This window comes from Anopheles coustani, chromosome 3 (assembly GCF_943734705.1).
Source record: "Anopheles coustani chromosome 3, idAnoCousDA_361_x.2, whole genome shotgun sequence".
NCBI lineage: Eukaryota > Metazoa > Arthropoda > Insecta > Diptera > Culicidae > Anopheles > Anopheles coustani.
This window is the reverse complement of record NC_071288.1, coordinates 364216-386300: the sequence shown is the minus strand read 5'-3', so window position 1 is coordinate 386300 and position 22085 is coordinate 364216. Positions and strand designations below refer to the sequence as shown.

The 22085-nt window shown below is 40.3% G+C and overlaps 3 protein-coding genes and 1 pseudogene across 4 annotated transcripts; 2 read left to right on the top strand and 2 right to left on the bottom strand.

The window, feature by feature from the left end:
• Positions 1 to 11110: 11110 nt before the first annotated feature.
• Positions 11111 to 13175, bottom strand: LOC131271869 (aminomethyltransferase, mitochondrial). Of its 2 annotated transcripts, XM_058273431.1 has the most exons (3): positions 12907 to 13175; positions 12555 to 12832; positions 11111 to 12488 (listed from the first exon to the last, which is right to left on the bottom strand). In XM_058273431.1, exons 2-3 carry the CDS (start codon positions 12829 to 12831, stop codon positions 11524 to 11526), a joined length of 1242 nt encoding a protein of 413 aa, XP_058129414.1. In that variant the 5' UTR covers position 12832; positions 12907 to 13175; the 3' UTR covers positions 11111 to 11523. The 2 variants fall into 2 exon arrangements, with proteins under 2 accessions (XP_058129414.1, XP_058129413.1); XM_058273430.1 differs by having other exon boundaries at positions 12555 to 13175.
• A 745-nt stretch (positions 13176 to 13920) lies between these two features.
• LOC131259953 (uncharacterized) lies at positions 13921 to 15218 on the top strand. The gene is made up of 2 exons (XM_058261568.1): positions 13921 to 15042; positions 15102 to 15218. The coding sequence occupies exons 1-2, from the start codon at positions 13921 to 13923 to the stop codon at positions 15189 to 15191; spliced, it is 1212 nt and encodes a 403-aa protein (XP_058117551.1). The 3' UTR covers positions 15192 to 15218.
• A 637-nt stretch (positions 15219 to 15855) lies between these two features.
• Positions 15856 to 17165, bottom strand: LOC131259948 (uncharacterized). The gene is made up of 5 exons (XM_058261564.1): positions 16935 to 17165; positions 16586 to 16836; positions 16389 to 16518; positions 15973 to 16314; positions 15856 to 15912 (listed from the first exon to the last, which is right to left on the bottom strand). The coding sequence occupies exons 1-5, from the start codon at positions 17163 to 17165 to the stop codon at positions 15856 to 15858; spliced, it is 1011 nt and encodes a 336-aa protein (XP_058117547.1).
• A 1918-nt stretch (positions 17166 to 19083) lies between these two features.
• Positions 19084 to 21641, top strand: LOC131259943 (uncharacterized; annotated as a pseudogene).
• The last annotated feature ends 444 nt before the right edge of the window (positions 21642 to 22085 follow it).

Sequence of the window (22085 nt, the reverse complement as noted above, 5' to 3'; positions counted from 1 at the left end):
GCGCCCAACGGTTCGATTTTTTTCCACACCCAATCACTCGGGCGCGTCGGCTTACGACGCTTGTTTGGATTGTTGTTCGTTTTTTTCCTCAGCACTGAGCGGCCATCATTTATCTTCGCTTAGTATTTCGCATCGCACAGTCCAGCGTAGGGCTGTTTGTTTTACTTGGCGTTTTTCCTCACAAAAACTAGAAGTGAAGAAAACGTTGACTAAATCCGTCTTATCCTCGGCCTTGTCGTCCACCTCAACTACCCATTTTCAATTCAAGCGAGAAATGATCTACGCAGAGATGTTTCCTTTTAGTCGTTTCACTTGAAACGATTTTGTTGTGTATAGAAACCTAAAACGAAAAAGAGAAATTGAAAAAAATGCGTTAATGAATTGAATGTTCTATGGTTAACAAAATATTCTCTTCAGAAGACAGTCAGTAGAGGAATTAAGCGAACTATCGTTTTCTGATTCGTTTCCTTTATTCTCCACTCCAGTTCATTTGGCGATCTATCTATGTATCACTCCCTTGCTTGTCACTCATGATTGCTCTTTTGGTTGCTATTACCTTACGGAAATTTAGTATATACCTTAATCTGGATAAGTTTTTTGCATCGGAATATATTTTCATTGCATTCTGCTTAGTTGAACCTTATTAACTCATTATACGTGATCAACTTGACACTGTAGAGAAATAGGCAACATGTTCAAAGGTTTGATTGGACTTCATACGCATTTTTGACGTCTTCGTCAACATAATGGAAAAAATACACGGGAAATAAAATATTGCATTACCCATCCATCCTATGTCTTCTACCCGAACCTGATGGTTCACCAAAGCTGTGCACAAAAAGTGGAAACAATTTAGTCCTAACGATTGGGCAAATAAAATAAAAATCAATTTAATAGCTTGCCATCGCAAAAAGTCGGGCCCGGATCGGCAATTGATGGTAATAAATATAAATAAAAGCACTCAATTGCACCATCTCCGAGTGGTTAGAATGGATTTTTATTTCCTTTTTTGGATTTTGGACCAATTTCTGCAAGATCCGTTGTGTAGGTCCTTGCTGTCAACGGAAATAAGTTACATGTTGTTAACGCTGCTTCTCCAGGATATTACGATTAGATTATTTTTGGGTTTAAGTTTTGGTTTTAACTCTCTCGTAAAGTTAGATAACCACTAACAACTTAAGTTTGGTTTCCCGCTTTGTAAATTTACCAATTTCAATAAAAAAAGTTCCCAAAAATGACCTCACGAAGTACTGAAAATTAGTTCAGACTTTCTAAAAGCTTAATTTATTTGAGAGGTACACCAGATTTGTCTGCCGTTCGACAGCGATGTAGGTGGAATTAGGTTGGGGAAATAATATCGGTTGGACCGTTACGAGACCCTCTGGCGCGAGGAGTATTGTACGGGTGGAAGTCAATGAGGAAATGGATGTGTTTGTGGTTTCGGAAAGTGAATTGAAATACGATGTGCTGGAAATTTATGGTTTCGTTGATTGAATGGATGTTGGATTGGTCATATAACTAATTGCATGGAAGTGACGTTGTTGTTTGGCTGTCGTGGTAACAGACGATACAATTCTGATGTTTAAGATTCTTTGGAAAAACTTGATCATAAGGAAGACCGGATCATTCGCTGGTTTTTTATATACACAAGCAAACTGAAAAATGAGACATTTGGCGTAATACGTCAAATAGTAGACATAGAGTTAATCGCACATATTTTTTATTTTCAGCCAACACAAGAAATGTTTAAAAAAAATTGTATGTTTGTTTGATTGTTTAAAAGATACCATGTTATTTAATTATCCATGTGTAGGATAGTACTCTTATGACTGAGTTGTACTACTGAAGATAGGTTGAAGGATTTGACTAACAAACTCCTTCGGAATCGTCCTGTCCTGGTTCGAAGCTATGAGTGTTGACGCAACGAAACATCTTTCCCCTGTCATGGTTTGTTTTACCCATACACACGAATATGTAACATATCGTATCGTATCGCATTTTCCGACATGCTCAGCATAACATGAAGTTAGGCATTTGTTTCTCTCCGCTTTTCAATGACTTCCTCCAACGGGCGAAGAAGATGGGCGACGGCAAGCCGAAGACTTTTTCTCGTGTCGAAGGAACCGAGCAAGAACAGGACGATCCCTACAGAGCGACTGCATCCAGACTGCTAGACGGGCGCCGGCCCCTTGAGAGGCGGAGTGCTTGAAACCCACCAGCGGATGTCGCTTCAGCGCCTGGAGCCGGTGTCTAGTGACAGTGAATGTGCTGCTAAGTGACGTAGTGCCTGTCACTTTGTGCCACTTTGTAGTGTCGACAAAAAGTGTGACCCTTCGCGTGGACCGGTCTTCTGGAGTGGCAAGCATTCCCGAGCGGGCGTCGGAAAGCTATTTGACGAAATCATCACCAGACAGGCTCTTAAGCCCTCCGGAGCAATCCGCAGCAGCGGACAACTCAATGATGTGTATGGTGGAATCGTATGATTGAATTATCTCACTTTTCAACAGGATCAGTTAGCTTCCTGTAGAAACCCCCTTGTACTTGTTCTTAGATTGTCTTGTTCAAGGGAGAAAAGCTTTTCTTAGAAATTGACTTGGAATGCAACGCAATGGCGGATGTACAACGTGTCCTTCCATCGGTGGACGTATAACGTGTTCTTCCATCGGTGGACATCCGTAAGTGATTTCATGATCTAGCAGACGTGCAATCTGATTATCAATCGACGTTGGTGTTGATCGACGGACCTTGAGGCATCGAGGCTTGGAAGAACGTGAGTAAAATGAAGAATAAAAAAGCCTTAATCCATAACTCAATCAATCACATTCATTCATCGTGCAATGCACTGGTCACCAAACCGACCGAGTGGCTATTTCTTCGTTCCAGCAGCATCTCCATCAGTTCCGTACATGAGTAACGGTGGAGGGCGAGGACTTTTATTTACCCAACCGGAAGCCGCCCCATTTCCACCGTTATCGTGCTACTTCTGGGGAGATGCTATTACTGCGTCGTCAGGCAGTAGTTGCCGCAGGATAAGCAATCGATCCAGCTCGAAAGTATTCGTTGGAAAAGGTGATGGCGTTAGCGTGTGCGTGTGTGAGGAAAACTTTTCTATGCACTCACAAACGCCCACCGTTTTATGGGACTTTCCGCTCCGCTCAGGCGGGCGGAAGCATATGGGTAATTGAGTTTTGATGTGTTCAGCGGCAAGTCCGGTTTCTCCTATGGATAGCCTGGAGAGAGCAGCTCGAACGAATCGGAAAGGGGTTTGGACAAGGAAAGTGAAAAGCCCATCGTATAAGTTTTCCATCAGCAAGCACAACGACAACAATAGCGACGGTAACAGCGGTAAACTTATCACACGACCTCTCGCTGGGATCGAGTGTGGCGGTTGTTGAGGGAAGTAGGTTGAATCATCGTTCAGTTGATGGATCGATCAGGACAAGACCATTCTGATGGAAAGGATGAGTGCAGTTTTGTGCCTTCCCTTATCCCCAATGGCGTCCACTCTCCATCTTGTCCTTCTGTCCTCCTGTTGTGTGGTCGATTTTTGTGAAGCACAATCAGCAGGAAACAAAGGCAAACTGAGTAAATGGACAACTGGCCCAACAAACGACTCATAATTTCGCCCAATATTTTGCACGTACATGTTGGGGAGCTCCTGGAATGCTCGGACCGGTTAGCGCGATTTGGCTGATGGTGCTTTTTGTCCATGTTTTCACAGTTTCTTACATATTCGCCATCGTGGAAAATACCACAGCAGATAGCTGATCACATGAATGCCTGACCGGCTCGCCCGGCAGATGGGTTTGACACAGACGTGGGTGGCACTTTTACTGCCCACCATCCACGACACGACAGAAAAGATAATTGAGTTTTCATGGTTAGCCGGTTACATGAGGCATCTGTCAGGCATTTGTTTTGTGAGTCAATTAAACGGTGAATAAATTGTTTTCGGAGACTCTACTCGGTCGTCCCTGCTCAGTGGAACGCAATAGGTTTTTATAGGTCAAATGTAGCTGACCCTTGACAAATCTGTCGAAAGTTGAGTTTGGGAAATTAACATTTGCTGGCACAATAAAGTGAACACTTCAACTACCTTAATATTTAAAAAAAAAAACACTATTATCGTGTTTTGAGAGTATATTTTAATAGTTTAGAAAAAATATCATAAAGTACTGTTTCAAACGATAATGTTAGTATATTTTATGTCTGCGTACTACCTTCTCCTACTTAGCAACCAACACATGGCGTCGTACTTAAAGTCCTTATATTTCTATCCACCATCAGCTTACCTCGATATGATGCGGTTTATGTTCGACCTCCGAAAGCCAAGTCAGCACACATTAAAATACATAGCAAACATCCTACATCCAGCAGCAGCGCAAACGTTCTGCTGCTTCCCTACAGGTCTTGGTTAGTCCGTGGAGAAGGGAAAAAGTGATTCTTGCGAAACTCCGGTCAATACTCGCACAATTTAACTGCCTTTCCGACAAGGCAAACATGCCGCATCTTTGACAACCGCCACGGCCCGCTCCGAATCTTACTTCGCTCGTTTGCCTTTGACACTTCCTCGGCAGTGGAAAAATAAATTTTCCCTCTTCATGTTTTCTCCCCGTCACTGACTCGTTCCACCAACTACTACCATAACGACCGGAAGAACATTCACGATTGCAGCGGGTTTTCGAATGTGATGAAACTTTCCGTTCCCGTACAAATGGCTCGGGGCACACTCATGTGTGTGTGTATGAGCGTGGGAAGAAACTGATTCGAAGGGAACGGCGAGCCACCGTCGGCTAAAGCGGCTCACGACGAGATCCTTACTTATTTCACTTCGTGCGTTGCGGTGTTTCCATTCAAATAAACATTTTCACTTCGATTTTCACTTCATTTGGAGACACTTTTAACCCACTTGCCTTCTATGAACGTATTCGAGGAGGAGTCGAAACACATAATAGTTAACCCTTTCTATGATAGCACTGGCTCATTTACATATTCTGCGGGACACTTCTTTCGTTACGATGTTGGATATCTCTGGATTTGTTATGAGGAAACTTGTATTTCGGATAAATCACTCTCAGCCAACTCGTTTCACGGTACTTTTAGTGCTAAATTACCATTCACCGCTCGTTATCGATGAGGCATCGGAAGTTGTATTTACATAATCCATGTGCGTGAAGCATTTTTATTCCTTGGGGTGCACTGAAGCGATCCTTCCACGAAACGCGATCGGAAAAGCCTGGCATGTGCAGGGCGTTGAAAGGCGAGAGCCTACACCAACGGCGACAAAAAACGTCAACGTTGACGCTGACGCTACTGATGAGCGTTAAATACTGCCTTCAACTCCCTCGTACGAACGCACGGATGCACGGTTTTCAACAGACTGGAATAGCCCTAAACATCCGTTTCCGCTCGAACTTCTCTCTACCCGAAGCTTTCCGAAGTGACTGCATGGAAGCTTCTCGGTGAGCATGCGCCATCCTGCTACCTTTCAAACAGTGGGGAACTCACTTTTGTGCTCTCAGAAATGTCGGCCCACACGGACTGGTACGAGTATTCCATCGGCGGCTGGGCGGCTCCACTGGAAGCGTGGTTTTCATGGGTGTCTTTGGCTAGTGAACTAACGGGGCGGAACTAGAAAACTCCTCTATGTCGTCTGCACTATGAATCGCATGGGTGAACTGTATTGAAAATAACCGGCTTACTTAACTACTTTCCGAGTCTCCACGCCAGTTCTGATCCAAGGATTTCGAGTTATTGTGAAGTATTATCCAACGAATTGTATCATGATAAACAAGTACGTAGACATGGCGCCAATTATCTTTGAGGTATAAACATGTTACAATAAAAAAAGGTGATAAATTTTGTAAATTTATGTTTTAAAAGGTTTTGATCTTTGGTAACTACTCACTGCGGCGAACACTTTCAAATTGATGTCGAAGAAAAATGTGGTGATTTTAATAGGGTTTTGCTGTATTTGACAAAGCAAACTATGCACCTTAAACCATTGAAAATTGGAAAACAAGACATCCATAACCAATTAGATTGTTAGTAGATTATATACTCCACAAATGTAAAAGTACCTTTTTGTTGTATGAAACGTCATTCTCTTGAGATGAAGCGTAGATGATAAGAGCTGTTGTTTCCTCACCCTAGACAAAAAAGGTTAAACAATCTTGTAGTAGCATTTTTCGTGTTCACGAACATAGCTTACTTCATTCTGTAAAAAATGACAGTTTAGTATCATCTGAAGTAGGTTTAGCTTATATACTACTGCCCAGACTAAAAAGATACCCATCGAATATCGTTGAATATGCTCCGACTTGAAGATTGCTCGATAGAATGTGTACAATGACATAATGCCGTACAAAACATTGAGCATGCAAAAACCTGAAAACTGATATATTATTATTGTAATTTCGTATGTTAGTAATGTGGGATGCTTGGCTACCTACTTCTAGTTTATATCGGCTACTTAATTGCAACGATACAGTATGGATATCATCGTATACCAACCCAATACGTGAAATTAGTTCTCTTTTCCGGGCATTTTCCTGCTCACTGGTTCCTCTATGTCTCCTTCGACCGTACAGCAGCTTTGGGATTTCTACATACACATCGCACAGTTCTTTTCTGAGATAACGAATAAGATTAAAAACCATCCAAACTTCCTTTTGAGGCGTGAGCACTTTAACTAACCTAAGAAGATAATTTACAGCGCGTACATTCATTCGTAGAGTAAAAATTTCTCCAAAGAAAATGCAGCTGATAACCACTGCAGTTATACTGACATACATGTGTCCCAACAGCATTGGCCAGTTGTATACCCAGCATTCCAGCTTTAGTGCTGCATAAAGCGAGTACAGGATAGCGCAAAATGTCACAGTTGCCATAAGCAACATATGATACATGAGTGTTCTCCTTTCCTGTACTTTTGGGATACTTCTCCCCATGGCGTGCAACTGGAGGTCTATAGACCGAAGTCTATCCAGTAGGTCAATGTTCCAGCGGGTCTGGAAAAGTCTCTGCACTATCACTAGCAACATATCAAGGAATCCTAACTCCAGAATGATCTTTCCACTGACGTCCACCACGGTAGAACCCGTTGGTGAGTAGGAGTTAGGATTACGGACATTTTCCAATGCAAAGTACACGTATAGGAAAACGTTTACTAAAAATACTACGATACCCCACTTGCAGTAAATGGCAACGAATCCATGTTTTCTTGCGCGAAATAGGTAACTGTTGAAGCCAAAAAGGCGTGCCACAAACAACATGACTTGTATATTTTCCATTTGCGTACGTCGTTGAGTCAAAGTCAGAGAAAATATATGAACACCTTATCACCAGCCAATGTTCTATACTGGTGTGATGGTTTTGTTGAGCGTTCACTCTATTCCACTCGTTTTGGAGTCGCGGCAAAGGCGAATTACAGAATTGATACGGATCGAAAGTGTAATTGGCCTTTATGAAAAATTGATTTCATTAATTCTGATTGCTGGCTGCGTGCATGCGTTGGTGTTCACGCGAATGGTAGCGCTTTATTTTTTGTGTGAACTGTGTATGGGGTTTGAGTGAGATGATGGACAAAATTTGAAAGAATTGTAGAAATATTCAATTGTAAATAAAAGTGATTATTACTGAATTGAGTGTCGTATTCATTGAGTTCACATTGCCACGTTTTAATAGAACAGTACCTGTTCTGAAACGATACTGTAGATATGAGATTTGTAAAAGCCTATAGGCCACGTGATTGCGGCTCGTAAGCGAAAATGTTAAAAATCGATTTGAACAGCGTCTTAAGCTGTTGATGCTGTTGATTTCTTAAATTTCGAGTGTGCTCCTTAACTGTCTTTTGGAAAAGAATATGTAATTCTCACTGTAAGCGTAGCACACATACTGATGCAAACGCATTAATATTCGGCAACGAAATATAATTTACAATATCTCAGAACGACAGTTTATCGTCTGTTGGCAACGGATTGATAAGCACGTTATCAGGCAATGTACGTTAAAATCTCCTGGCATGGATGTGACATGTTCACAAACAAGTGGATACTTAACATCAATGGAGCTACCAGCCATCCTGATATTTTTCTCTGAGTTTTTCCAAAGCCTTTTTTCGTACCAGAATAAAATACTTTTCGAAGCTGAGGTTCATCCCATCGAGCGTTATATTATTCCTGTTTGAACTTCCCCGCAATCTCCATGGACTCATTTCTCCGAATGACAGACAGAGCACGAGGAGAGAGACAGCGTAATGGAATTATAAATGTTTAGCCACGTTGGCGTCGTTAAAGCATCGTTTATTAGATTTTGTGGTAAACCATCGAGGCACACCGGGGAAAACAGCATCAAAAAGAGAGCTCCATTCAAAAGCGATTCCCCGGTCCTCGTACACACAGCAGATTCACAGTTTTCTTCTCGCAACACAAATACCATGCGACAACCATGGCCATGGTTGTTGGAAGAAGAACCGGTTTACCGCACGAATTCGTAAATGCAGTCATGCGATAAAGATTCCCGGTAGCAAGAATTGTAGAAAGGTAACGAAAGGCACACGGCAAGATGTTCAACTGTTGGATGTCAAAGATGCTGTGGTTTATATGAGTCAATCTGCACAGCAGTACGATCATAACGATCTGCAAACGAGCACACAATTTTGCACAATTTTGCATTGCAACAATAAAGTCGCGTAGTTTTCATTCGAAGGATCAGCATTGACGAACATTCCATATTTTATACAGAACGGAATATTGCTCAGCGAAACCACAAACCCACCGTTCACCAAGTTTTAAAACATTTTCATTCTATCCTAGTCTGTGAATCTTGAATTATTATGGAAGGGAATGTTTCGTTTTTAGGTTCTTCTCACAGGTGGATTTTGCGGCAATATTCTGACCTGTTTCGAAAAAAGCAAGATGGGGATACACAGCTAACAATCGCTGGAACAATCGTGACGCATGGCGTAAGGACCTAAATTAATGAAGTCTTCTTAAGCATTCTCAAGATGTGATGTGAACACGCAACTCTTTGACACGAATGGAGCACGTTGAAGAGTGAACACTCTTGTCTTTTATAGGGTAGGTGAGAAATTACTATTATTTTCATCGGCTGCATTTTGTCTGACGTTATTTCGTTGTTTTGCCTTTCCTCCCTTCGTGCAATATTAACCCAACAGTCATACAACTCAGAGGAAGCAATAAAGGTGGAATCTTCCCTTGCAAAAAACATGACTGATTACAATCACATTATTTCTTCTGGTTTTTTTCTGGAGCTAGAAAATTGGAATCAATGACCAAGAATTGACATTGATTTCTAGTTGAATGGCCATAATTGTCGGGTATTAATCTAACACATCTAAACTCTTACCAGCTCCCCCAAAACCACCGAAACCTGAAACGGTTGATGCTATTAAATGTTTAATATTTCCACTTCCGCTATTAAATGTTTATTATTTTAGTTGTCTTGTGATAAATGCAACATTGTAATTTATATCTCATCGTGCACGAATAAAAGAGAGTGACAACGCGTCAAAGATAGGGTGAGATTTTGAACGTGAAGATTTCATATGATTTATGGGATCAATTTCTTAATTTTCGGATTAATTCAACAGATAAGTTGGGTTGTCTAAATTTTCTCAAATTATCACCTGTGCCATCGAACGTGTGTGTGTTCTTTCCAGTTAATTATGCAAGAGCACATTCTTGACACAATAGCAAATAAAAAAGGTCACTATCATGTCACACGAAGCCACGAAACGACACATTCTTGATACGTGTGCGTCAAAGTTTATCTACGAAGGATATCGTGATGTTATCTACACATGCACATGTGTAAAGGTAATTAATCCTGCAGCGGGAATCAAATTAAATCATCTTTTAATTAAAACTGAAGCGATCACTGTTAAATGTGATGTGTGGCAGAATAATCAAATTGATATACATCCATGCGGAATGTAAAGAAGGAATAAAACTACTAAATGATATCAAGGTTAGTTTTCAGTACTCGAACACATGGCAAGTGATTATAGCTTGCTGGCAATGGACGGCGTAAGGCGGTTCGTTCAGTTTTACCAAAGTCATCAGGACATCTACGACGTGATAAATATACATATCGCTGCTTTGAAGTTGTTTGGAGAGCTTTTCATATGCCTTGACCAAAGGACAGGGGAATTTTACGTCGCGTGGCGAAGTTTTGTCACCTTTGTGATTCAGATTATTACCTTAATATCGCTTGCTGTAGGCGGCAACCTGCTTCAGATGTTCTTGAGTGAAAATGATGATGATACTTACTTGCACCACGGAATGAGCTTCCTTATTACGGTTACCGGTGCTGGTGCAATCACGGTGTCCATAAGCAATGCCATGAATGGTAAACTAATATGGGGCATTTTAAAATGTTTTGAACGTTTCGACAACCGCATGATGACGTATGGTGCACTCGTGGATCATTGGAAACAGAAGCGACAAATTCTCCGAGGAACCTTAATAGGATCTATGCTTGTACTCATTTGCACCAGTGCTTTTGTAGCGGCGATACTTTCCAACTACTCAAATCCAATACTACAAGTCGCCACCGTGGTTCAGATGACAATTTTTGTGATTGTACTCATCTCCAGTCTATGTCAAATGGTAGTTTTGACTTATTTAGCCACCCTGCGGTTTCGACATCTTCGGTGCTTTTTTGAGATAAACTTTCTTGCCTGGAAGTCGCCGCTTTTCTTAAACGAGATCATGATGGGCAAGGTCATTCATCCTTCATCGAATATTACTTTGTTTCTTGCAATTCTGGACATGTTGGAAGATCTACAGTCGGCTGTACACCTTATCAACAAGGCTTACTTCGTCCAACTTATACTCATGTGCACATCAAACATACCCTCACCCACGTTGGCTCTCTTTGCAATGTACCGTTCAATAGTAACGTCCAACTTTGATATGCTGAATTTTATCATAATCATGTCCTTTACAAGTTTAATATACCTACTGTCATTTTTCTATCTCATCTATCTCTCTGTTGGCATCAGGCACGAGGTAACAAAATGTACAAAAGCTAGCATATATGTAATTAATTCTCTTTTTTATTTCCAAGGTTGATCAATTGATCAAGGCGTTTCATCTTCTCCTCAACACAAAGGAACTAAAATTTAAAAAGTACATTCAAAGTAGTTCTGTTTTTTTTCAATTCAAAACCCATTCCAACCTTATATTTCGGGCCAATGGATTTGAACTGGAAACTTGCATTCTCCGTAAGTATATAGTTGCTACCGAAGAAATAAAAGACTGGTTGTTGAACAGAATTCTATTTCTATACAGATCGTCGGAGCAATCGTATCTTACTTGATAATTCTAATTCAGTTTTATTCAAGTGGCTTCTAACACATTCATGAAGAGTTTATCTCAACTTTGGTTATCGTTGTAATATGATTAAATGAAACGTAAGAAAAACAAGAATAAAAGTCGCCTCATTCAAAACTGTGTTGTTTATTCATCGCTGTTCGATCGCTTCGTGCAATAGCTCCCTCTACTTCGGCGGTTGATAATAGTGTGTCGCAACGAAAGGCATCTTCACGACGCTGCTGTGGTAATGCTTATCGCGTACTTTCAGCGTTATTTCGGTCCCGGGTTTTTTATATTCCTCCCGAATGTAACCCATTGCAATGTTTTGCTGTAGGCATGGGCTGGGGCAGCCGCTGGTTATTTCGCCGACCTTCTGTTGCTCGTTGTTGTAAATTTCCACATGTTGTCGGGCTGGTGCGGCTCCCGAGTCCATCTTAAAGCCAACTCTTCGGCGAGTGACGCCGTTTTTTATCTGAGCATTGATTTTGTCGCTGCCTGGAAAATTATTCTCACTTCGACGGGTCTTGGCAACCAACCACAATAGATTAGCTTCTACTGGTGTTGTTGTCTCGTCGATGTCGTTTCCGTACAAACAGAGTCCAGCCTCTACCCTCAGGGAATCTCTCGCGCCTAATCCAGCCAGTTTGAGATTTCCATAGCTAGGGTCGAGCAATGCAGTTGCAATATCTGCAGCATTCGCAGATGGAATCGATATTTCAACACCATCTTCCCCTGTGTAGCCGCAGCGTGTTATACGACAATTGTCTACTCCTGCAATTGAATCCGTAGTGCTGTTCATGAAAAACAGTCGAGACAAGTCCTTCGTGCACAATTTTTGCAGAGTCGCTACAGCGCTAGGTCCTTGAACAGCGAGTAAAGACTGGTCATCGGAGGATAAGAATTCGACCGACACGTCCATTCCTTTCGCCTTGCACGAGGATACCGCGTCACTAATGTTCGCCATGTCTACCTCTTTCCGCGAGGCATTTGATACCACATACAGCACATCATCAGCCACACGGTTCACGATCAGATCGTCTATAATTCCTCCGGAACTGTTGGTAAAAACCGTAAGCGTTCCACTTCCATTGCGCAATCCTTTGACGTCCGCAGTGCAGATAGTCTCAAAGCATCGGATGACGTCTTTTCCTGTAACGAAAAGATTGGAAATTGTATTTGTTTGAAGAATGTTTTACTTTGTGACAGATTACGTACCTCTCAGGTAGGTTTGCAGCATGTGTGAAACGTCAAAGATCGATCCGATCTCGCGTGTGTACAGATGTGACTTAATAATGCTCTGGTCATTATATTGCACCGGCAACAAATATCCAGCGAAATCGACTAACTTTCCCCCATGTTTTTGATGAAACTCGTAGAGAGCCGTCTTACTCGTTGTTTTATTGGACGAAAACGCTCGTGATAATGGTGCGACCAAAGACGGTACTCCGTTGCGTGCCGTTCGCAACACTTGCCGAGAAATAAGGCCTTGCATCCTTACACGCCCAAAATAAGATCGGAGTATTGGCTTAATTAACAAAAGAACGTTTCACTTTCACTTCTCACTCACAAATAAACAGCACAATCGACCGTTAAGCACGGAGCGGAGCCTTAGCAATCGTTTCCCAAAGGTACTATCAGTTCGTATGATGGCAAAGGTCACACAAAAATATACTCGCTAGTGCGGGCATAGCAGATAGAAGTCCGAGAGTGAAGATTCAAAACACAAACATTTCCAAGCACCGAAGCAAAATACGAGCATCACCGTTATCACTATGGAACGATTCTGATGGGACACTTGTATTTTCTTGGTGATCGCAAGTCCGTCGGGCAAGACAAATGATTCGATGGATTGATAAGCGAATGAAGTCACTTTTGACACGATGAATCGATGACATTTTACGAAGGCGAACGAAACGATGAAAACAGGGTGTATATTATGTATAGTACAATACACTAAAAGGCATCGTTTGACGTACGCGAACACCCATTTAACTTTTTCGCTCAACTGCGAAGAGAGAAAACTGCGGCTTGCTAGCCGTTGCTGACAGTCACATCGGTTTGAGCGAAAAAGTTAAATGGGTGTTCGCGTACGTCAAACGATGCCTTTTCAGTGTATTTGTAAAATTAATAAAGATAAAAATTATTATTTCACATGAGCATTTCATGAGTTTGCAGTAGAAAACTTGTCTTGAAATTAACTGAAGACGATTGCCAGATTAAAACACTTAACTACGTCTTAATTTGTTTTAAATGTCACACAAATACTGTTTTATTAATCTCAAAATAAACATGCAAATAAAATCTTCTTATTTTTTATGTTATTGTTGAGGAAAATTACCTGATTTTCAAACAAATTAATGATTGTTTCTAGTGTGCCTTACAATTTTCAATGGATATATTAAATAAACGTGGTCAATAGGGAAATACGACCAATTTTATGCTTGAAGGGTTGATCAACATTAACGTTGATTGACTCGTGTTACTCTTCCGCCGTATTTCATTTGTCTCTTTTCTGAAGGCTGATTGGTTCATGCGATGCTTGTAATTGACTATCCATACGAACAATGAATTAGTTTTCATTATGGCGTCGATGTTGGAACAGCCCCGTCATGTCTACGATGTCCTTCGTCCAGTACTTATCCTCTCGAAAGTGTTTGGATTCAATGTGTTTGAGCTACAAGGCGAGCCACCTTACGTACAGATGAAAGTCACTCGAGCGAACTATGCATCCTTGCTGTTCAATTTCGTCGGCAACAGCTTTTGCGTATTTTTGAATACTAAGAATAGGCAGCTATCCAAACTGACTGGATCAGCAGTAATGAATAGTGGATTAAGTTTTTTATTTCCGTTTGGAGCAATCGTTTTCAATGTGCTAGCAGTGGACAGTTTTTTCCGACGCAGAACCACGTGCGCAATCATTGCTGAGTTTTTTGAGTTCGACCGATCACTACAACGCAAGAATTACCAAGTAGCACACAAGGACCATCTACGTGTGCTCTCTTCAAGTCTTATTGTCTCTGTGCTTATGATTGTTGTGGGAACGCTATATTCTCTTTTAATGGCTTTGATTTCGTCATTTTCCTTGCAAAATCATGTTATAAATGCGTTCTCATACTTTTACACTGGCGTTCAGTTTTTAATAATAAATTTCCAATTTATCTGTGCTGCTCGACTTGTTTCCTTTCGTCTGAATGACATTGACCGTTGTCTCAAAAGACATTGGAAAAGGGGCCAGTGGTGTATTGAACAAAACAATCGTTGGGGAAGAAAATTAGAACCGATGGACGTTGTTGAGGAGCTGGCTGGTGATGTTGCCGCACTCGTACGCATTGTGGAACGTGTAAACCGTGTGTATGCAAATCAAATCCTCGGTTGCATTGTTGGCTTGAGCATGTTCGGTATTTTTGTTATCTATGCTGCTGCATACAGTTATTACACCGGAACGGTAGAAGAAAAACGCTTAACAACGATACTGGTGGCAACATCCTCGTTTTATGTTATCGTGACTACGTATGTCTTCAGGTCAGGAGTGGCCGTAGCAAACGGTAACAAAGCCATAATTCAAACTTTAAACAAGGCGATTTTATCAATAAAAGACAGGATTTTAAAGACAAAACTGCTCTGCTTTTCTCAACAATTGCTCCATCGAGCTCCAAGGTTGCAGAGTTTGTTCTGCGAGTTCAACGTGAAAACAATATTTAGTGTAAGTTGCTAGTTAAAGTCTTGGAATTTCTGTCTTCTAATATTGCAACTTATTTATAGATATGTGGATTTATCGTTACCTATCTGATTATACTGGTACAGTTTGATGAAACCTCGCACGGTTCATTTACAGGAATAAAGGCTCAATAGCTATATCCAAAACATCGCCATGAACCACTTCTACTGTGTGCAGCTATGTTCCTGATGATGTGCACCCTCCGCTTAATTATGTAACCGTAATTAAATAAATTGAATCGTAAACGATGAGATTAATTGCATGAATCAAGTTGTAAATGAGTGTGCTACAATTTATTCCAAATAATCCAAAATGTTTCCCTTTAGGTCTTTTCGAGGGCAGCTGCCCTGCAGCCATTTTATTTGTATCCCATTAATTAATAGCACCGTGTGCGTATGTTGGCGGAAACCTGTACGTTTCATTAATTGATAAATAAAAATCTTCATTTCATATATTCGCCATGGAAGAGGAAATCATTCATCGTACTGCATACCTTTATCAGTTGATATTCAAATAAACAACAGTATCATTTATGTGCGAATTAAATTTTAATGGCGTACAGCTGTTATGCAGAGTGTTATCGCCTTTCTTCAATTTTCAATGTAAACTGAATCATGTAATTAATGCTTCATGACGAAACAGTAGAAGCATGGTGGATAAAACTTTGTGTGTTTTATTATTAAGACTTTTCCTGTGTATATAACTGAACCAATATTCCATTTATTATGACCTTCTATCAGTATAAACATCAACTTGATGAAAACATCATATTTAGAGGAGCAATCGCAGATTTGGGTACTATTTGGAATCAAATTGTATTAATATGATTAAGTAAGTTGCCGACTCGCTGCATGCCTGAAATAAATTGAAAAACGTTAACTATACCTTAATCACAATAAATTTTCATTCTCTTACTTTAACAAACAAAGCCCAATCAACGTCAAAGAATCGAAAATCGATGTGAGGTACACGATGGCCCATCTGCTCCGATAAACGCTGAAGACGATCCTCGACTTCAACCGAGGTGGTTTTGTTGATCATACGGTGTATTAGCTTCCACGTAATAACACTACATTTTTTCATTTCACCTGCCAAACCGATGCTTACTATTGATAATAAAGAGTAGCAAACCGTGCCGGTCAAGATAAACAGCGAGTCTTTAAACTCATCTGGATCATGATGGTAGAAACACACCCTAATAAAAGCAAACGTGGCTAAAATCTGCGATATGCAAATATGAACCATAATGAAAACGACCTGCAATTAAACATATAAAGGTGCGTTGTAAATACGCTGAATCATCTACTTGAACGAACAATGAATCATTCTACCGGCATTGCGAAACAAGTGGAAAGGTTGTTAGTCACGTCGCATAGTTTATCATGTAATTTGCTTAACATTTGAATCGTTTGCAGTGTTTCTGTTTTGGTAGAATCCATGTTTTCGATATTTAACATCCTTCTGGAATGCATATATAATGTTACATTAAACCTTTGCAAAGTCAAAAGTATATCTAATAATACATTACCTCAAAATATGATTGATGTCTTTCACACGAGATAGCACGAAATAGAGCAATAGATTGAACATAGTATAGAAGAGTAAACCACCCGACCAAGAGTACGCGATAAATGTGTTCACCTCAAAGTTGTTCATCCAAAATTCATAACCACGCATCGTAATCAAAATAATAAATGGAACAACGCAGCAAATTGTCGCACAAATGGATGTAAGTAGATGGTAAAACTGGAAATTTTGATGGTAATTGTATGATGCAATCTTTTGTTCATTTCAAAGGGAAGAAAGATACAAAGATTGTAATGAAATGTGATCATATTCCCGAAAAGGACATGCTCGCAATGCTCAGTGATACCTACTTTAAGGTCAAAAAAATCTAAATCCAATGATATTTGTGTAATCAAAGAACGTCGATAGAGAAACAGCCACGGTATGAACAAAAGTGAAAAGAATGGAATTTTGAGAAGCAAATCCAAACCTTTGGCTACAAGAGGCGAACTGGATACAAAAATTAGGTTCCATGAATCCGTGATTAAAGTGAGACGAATAAAGTAAAGTTTAGCAGCTGTTAGGCATAATAAAGCAATCATTTGTATAGGGTTAATGATATCCCTGCGACTCTTTTCCAGCGATAGAACATGAGTCCCAAAAAATTTAGCACATATCCAAATTGGAGAAAAAGACTGAATATGATCTTGTACTGGCAACCACCAGGAATAGAAGAGCATGATGACTGTGCACGACCGAAACTAACCAACACAAAAAGAATACTGATGTGTTTGGAGATATTTTAGTTATTTCCTGCAGTCGAGCGGATCGAACTTTATTGGGGAAATAAAAGAAGTAATTAAAGTATCATTAACAACCGTTAGCATTTGCTATCCCAACATATATTCGGGTGTGGTTAGATGAACGAGAAGCAGTCTAAACATGTATTTGAACCGAAAGTTAGTAGGCAGTTCTCGATCGCAGCCTCGTCACATTTTCGACGTGTTGGAATATAATGAAGCGATCTGCAGTTTTGTTGGCGTTACCATTTACAGATTTTACGGCGACCCAGTCAACGGTGTAGTGAAACTAAGTGCAGCAAAAGTGATCAATTTTATGCTGATGAATTTGCTACTCATGGTGGTTGCGGCCATCCATGCTACTATTCCATACGACGTCATGAACAACGGATCGCTGATTGTCACCTACGGGATCCGAGCTCTTCTGGTTGGAGGTGCGTTTGGTATATCTGCGGTGACAATAGTGCATGCTTGGAATTGGCGAAAGATAGTGGATCTCCTTCAAAAACTACATCAGCTTGACCTTAAGGTGCACAATATAATCTCCTGTACAATCCTAGAAATTTAATGATTTGTTGTAGTTTCAGCTTATGAAACATCCAATGGATCTTGCGGAGCAAAAAGCAACGCTGCTAAAGGGCACATTTTGTACCGTTGTGGTACACTTCGCCGTCGTTATTGGCTATAACGTGAATACAATTTTGTACATTGAGGAACGCTTCACATCCTGGAGGATGGTATTCGGCGAACTGTACTTCAACCTAATCTACCTCACAATCACCTGTCTTTTTCTGTCACTTTCGTATCTAATTTCACTCAGATTTGTACACTTAAATTCGATTTTAAGTTTACATTTTGATACCTCCAACAATGAAATGACACATTTGAAGCCATTCAACCAACATCTAGTTCAACCCGGACGCGATAAACGACGGTTAATACAAAAACTGGCCTATGTACATTATCACTTGAATGAGATAACGGACTGCATGAATAGCGAATACGGAGATGTTTTTCTCATAAACATACTAGTGACGATGCAATTTAGTGCATTCAATATTTTTGCACTACTCAAAACCTTCTTCAGCAACGATTCTCGGACAATGTTTACTTTCTTCAATCTAGCAGGTAGTATGTTGTACACAATTATGTATCTATTCATTATGAGCAGATCGCGAATGATTGCACGACAGGTAAGGCTCGTTTTTATATTTGAAAGGCTACTAGTAAGTGATAACAGATGAACTCTTTTCCAGAGCAAGATCACTGGAACACTGCTTCACAAAGCAATGAACAATGAATCAAATCCGGAGCTCGTGCGTTGCATGGTGGTTTTTTCCCGTCAGATTCGTTACCGGACTGCTGTTCTGAGTTCTAAGCAAGTCGCTATTGATTGGCCATTTATTTTCGAGGCAAGTTAATTACATTTTTTAGTGTTATTAAACCTTTATTCTTATATCCCTCTTTTTAACAGTCCATAGTAGTATTGGCGTCTTACTTGGTCATACTTCTGCAGTTTGATGCGACCATGAAGATGAAGTAATTGCGTCCATATTTCATTCGTATCGGTCGAAACAGCTCTTATCATATATCCCAGCTTTATTTAATGTCTAAGTTATCCGATAACGTGAATAAATAATTGTGTATGCTATAAACATTTCTATTAGTACTCACGAGGGACTTTTTAGGTGCCCTTTTGTTAGTTCGTGCATTAGTGAGAATGTTTTGGTTCGAAGTAGGCTCAATTTTCGATTCGATCCGGCCGGTTTATCGCGCCGGTAGGTTGATTGGAATTTTTCTCAATACTATTGACTTCCAACAGCATGTTCTTGTGCGTACAATTCAGGACCAAATAGTTATGATCTTGGGAGTGTTGTTAGATGTGTACGCGTTATCATTATCGGTTGGACGTGCCTACATTTTTTCCGACTCCATTCTTCTCAACGTGGGAATCTATTGCTCAGTGTTGCTGGGATTCATCATTTCCCTTGCTATTCCCCTGTGCAATAGGATGTATGCGCAACGCATGTTTGAGATATTCAAGACTCTAGCTCATGTAGACACTGTGCTGGTGGAGCATGGGTGTCGTTTAAACCATCAACTGAATCACTTTCTTTGCTGCATCTACTTGACGGCACCGATTTTCATTAACTTTATCATGTTGTTTGTAACATTTGCTATCGCTCGTGATGCCGCATCACAATCGCTTACCTATCCGGAAATATTGATTTTCATGCGATCTTCGTTAGTGTTTACTATCTTTGGTTCCTACGTTTGTTTGACCTTAACATCGATCCTGTTACGGTTCCGAGCATTGAATGAGGTGTTCAGGTGCGGATTAATGGTGAATATAATATGACATTAACAAGGAGCATAACTGAAGCTTATTTTTTGTAGCATTAAGTTTTCAACATCACTCTCGAGCAGGACAGTATCAAAAAAAAACGAAGCAACAACAGTGATCATATCTTCATTGAAATGTTTTGGGGAGCTTCATGAACAATTGAGCGAGTGCCTTCTGGTTTTCAATAATTGTTTCGCACTACAGATTCTCTGCATGATGGCATCTGCATTTGGGTATACATTATTTTCTATTTTTGGCATAATCCACGCCTTTTCACAACCGAACAAGGATGAATCGCATCAGGTCGCTATGAACAATATGGTTTTTGGATGCATTTATTTGGTATTTATCATTCAGGTAGTGATTACAGGCAGCCTTACAACAACCCAGGTATGAATGCGCACAGTAGTAATGCAGAAAGAAAATCTAATCCCGCCTGTTTTGCGACCAGGTTAGAAAAACGGCTGTGATGGTCCATAAAGTGTTTTGTTATGGAATCTATGATCAAGCTGTGGTTAGACAGTTAACCATTTTATCGACACAATTCGAACACAATTCACCAAAAGCGTCAATATTGTTATTCAATTTCGAGTGGTCTTACTTAGTTTCGGTAAGTACACGCGTTGTACAAGAAGTTTACGACATTTTAAAGAATTTATTTTATTTCAGGTAATATCTACGTTATTTATGCATGTCGTTATACTCGTGCAATTTGATCTATCTACTATTGCCAGTAATGTTTCAACAAAATGATTTATACCGATACGTGTAAGAATTTCATGCAGCGGAAAATAAACACTTTCAAGTTATAAAAGTTCTTGTCATGCATCACACTGACATCTGAATTCTTCAATAATTGAGACTTTTGATGATATGGCATGATGTAATGGAGTGGAATAGAATTTCCCATTACTAAGAGACATTTATCAACATTTAAGATCGGAAGGTCCCTGATGCATTACACGATAAGCCTGAAGATGGATGCCAGCACTGGGCGAGGCATCCATCATTTAGTAGTTCATCAAAACATTAGTTCCGTTGTATGCATCGGCCGATGGATGGATGGTTGGAGGCGAGTATCTTTCAGGCACAATTACGTGTGTGTCAGTGTACAGCAGGAGTGGCAAAGTTCGGCCCACCGTCTGAATTTATTCGGCACATAAGAGTATTTTTGTTAAACTTAAAAAAGCATTTCAATCCTGGTCGTCCAGGTATGAGGTTATCCTATGCATGTACCCTAAAACCAATACTAAATTGGATAAGTTAAACTTCCTCGTACAGTTTCCTTCTATATTTTGTATATTTTTGGATATTGTTGGGGCTAACTAATCGTTGTTTTAAAATATCCCAGACACCGATTTACTTCATATTTACTTTACATTTTAGAAAATATATGAACCTTATTAGTGTAGTGCTTAATGAATCGTTTGACGAGATTCATTCGTATGAATCTTTCACTTAAGATTCATTCGTCTGAATCTTTCACCTAAGATTCATTCAGATGGATTCATGAATCTTTGCGGATTCGAATCTTCAAAGCTTAATGAATCTTTCGAAACGTTAATGAATCTTCAAGAACCTCTTATGGATCTATCACGAATTCCAACGATTCTTTCATTGACGTGGACCATGCGACAAAAACAAGAGGGTTCCTCTACCCATTTTTGGCTGATGACATTGCAACAGTTGGTGTGTCTCTAAACAACTCTAAACCCTATTAAAAAATTGTGTTATATCGTATTATCACATTTTAAGCTTCAAGTCCGTGGTTTCGAATCGTTTTTTATCAGTCGGCCGTTTTCGTGAAACATGTACCGACCCCTGGTGTAGTGTATCTGTGCACACATCAGAGTGCCTTATGCCTCAAGAATGTGAATCGCCAACGGGTGTATGCCATTCCAAGCCCTAAAGATAACGATGAATCCAAGCCGTGAGTGACAGAATCGCATACATCTTTTGCAGAAGCTTTCAAGTTATGCTCCAATATCGCTAACTAGGCAACTTCTTGCGCTCACGAGAACACCCAAGGGTATCTCGCATTTAACTGGATGCTCGTCGAAATAACGCAATCCGCATAAGTTAATGGAAAACTGCCAGACCAATCCTATTCCGAGAAAAACGACGGGAAATTTATCACGTAGCTGCTTCCCTGAAGGAAGCTCTGCTCCGTTTTGCAGCGCCTTGCCCTTGACCATGACCACTTGTGATGCGCTTTGCCAATTCCAGTCCTGTCAAACCTCGTACAGACTTGTTTTCATAGTTCGTCATCTATTATTCATGCTCGGATTGCACTACCCTAGATCTCTTTCCTTCTGTACCTCTCTCTGTCTCTCTACACCCTCACACATTTATCTTTCTCTGTCTCATCGCCAGCGACC

Coding starts and splice junctions, on each gene's coding strand:
- LOC131259953 (XM_058261568.1), top strand. CDS start 13,921: ATGGCGTCGATGTTGGAACAGCCCCGTCATGTCTACGATGTCCTTCGT. Junction 15,043..15,101: donor ACGTGAAAACAATATTTAGT/GTAAGTTGCTAG, acceptor ACTTATTTATAG/ATATGTGGATTTATCGTTAC.
- LOC131271869 (XM_058273430.1), bottom strand. CDS start 12,831: ATGCAAGGCCTTATTTCTCGGCAAGTGTTGCGAACGGCACGCAACGGA. Junction 12,489..12,554: donor GCTGCAAACCTACCTGAGAG/GTACGTAATCTG, acceptor TTTTCGTTACAG/GAAAAGACGTCATCCGATGC.
- LOC131259948 (XM_058261564.1), bottom strand. CDS start 17,165: ATGATTGCTTTATTATGCCTAACAGCTGCTAAACTTTACTTTATTCGT. Junction 16,519..16,585: donor GACATCAATCATATTTTGAG/GTAATGTATTAT, acceptor TATGCATTCCAG/AAGGATGTTAAATATCGAAA. Junction 15,913..15,972: donor ATTGGGCTTTGTTTGTTAAA/GTAAGAGAATGA, acceptor AATTTATTTCAG/GCATGCAGCGAGTCGGCAAC.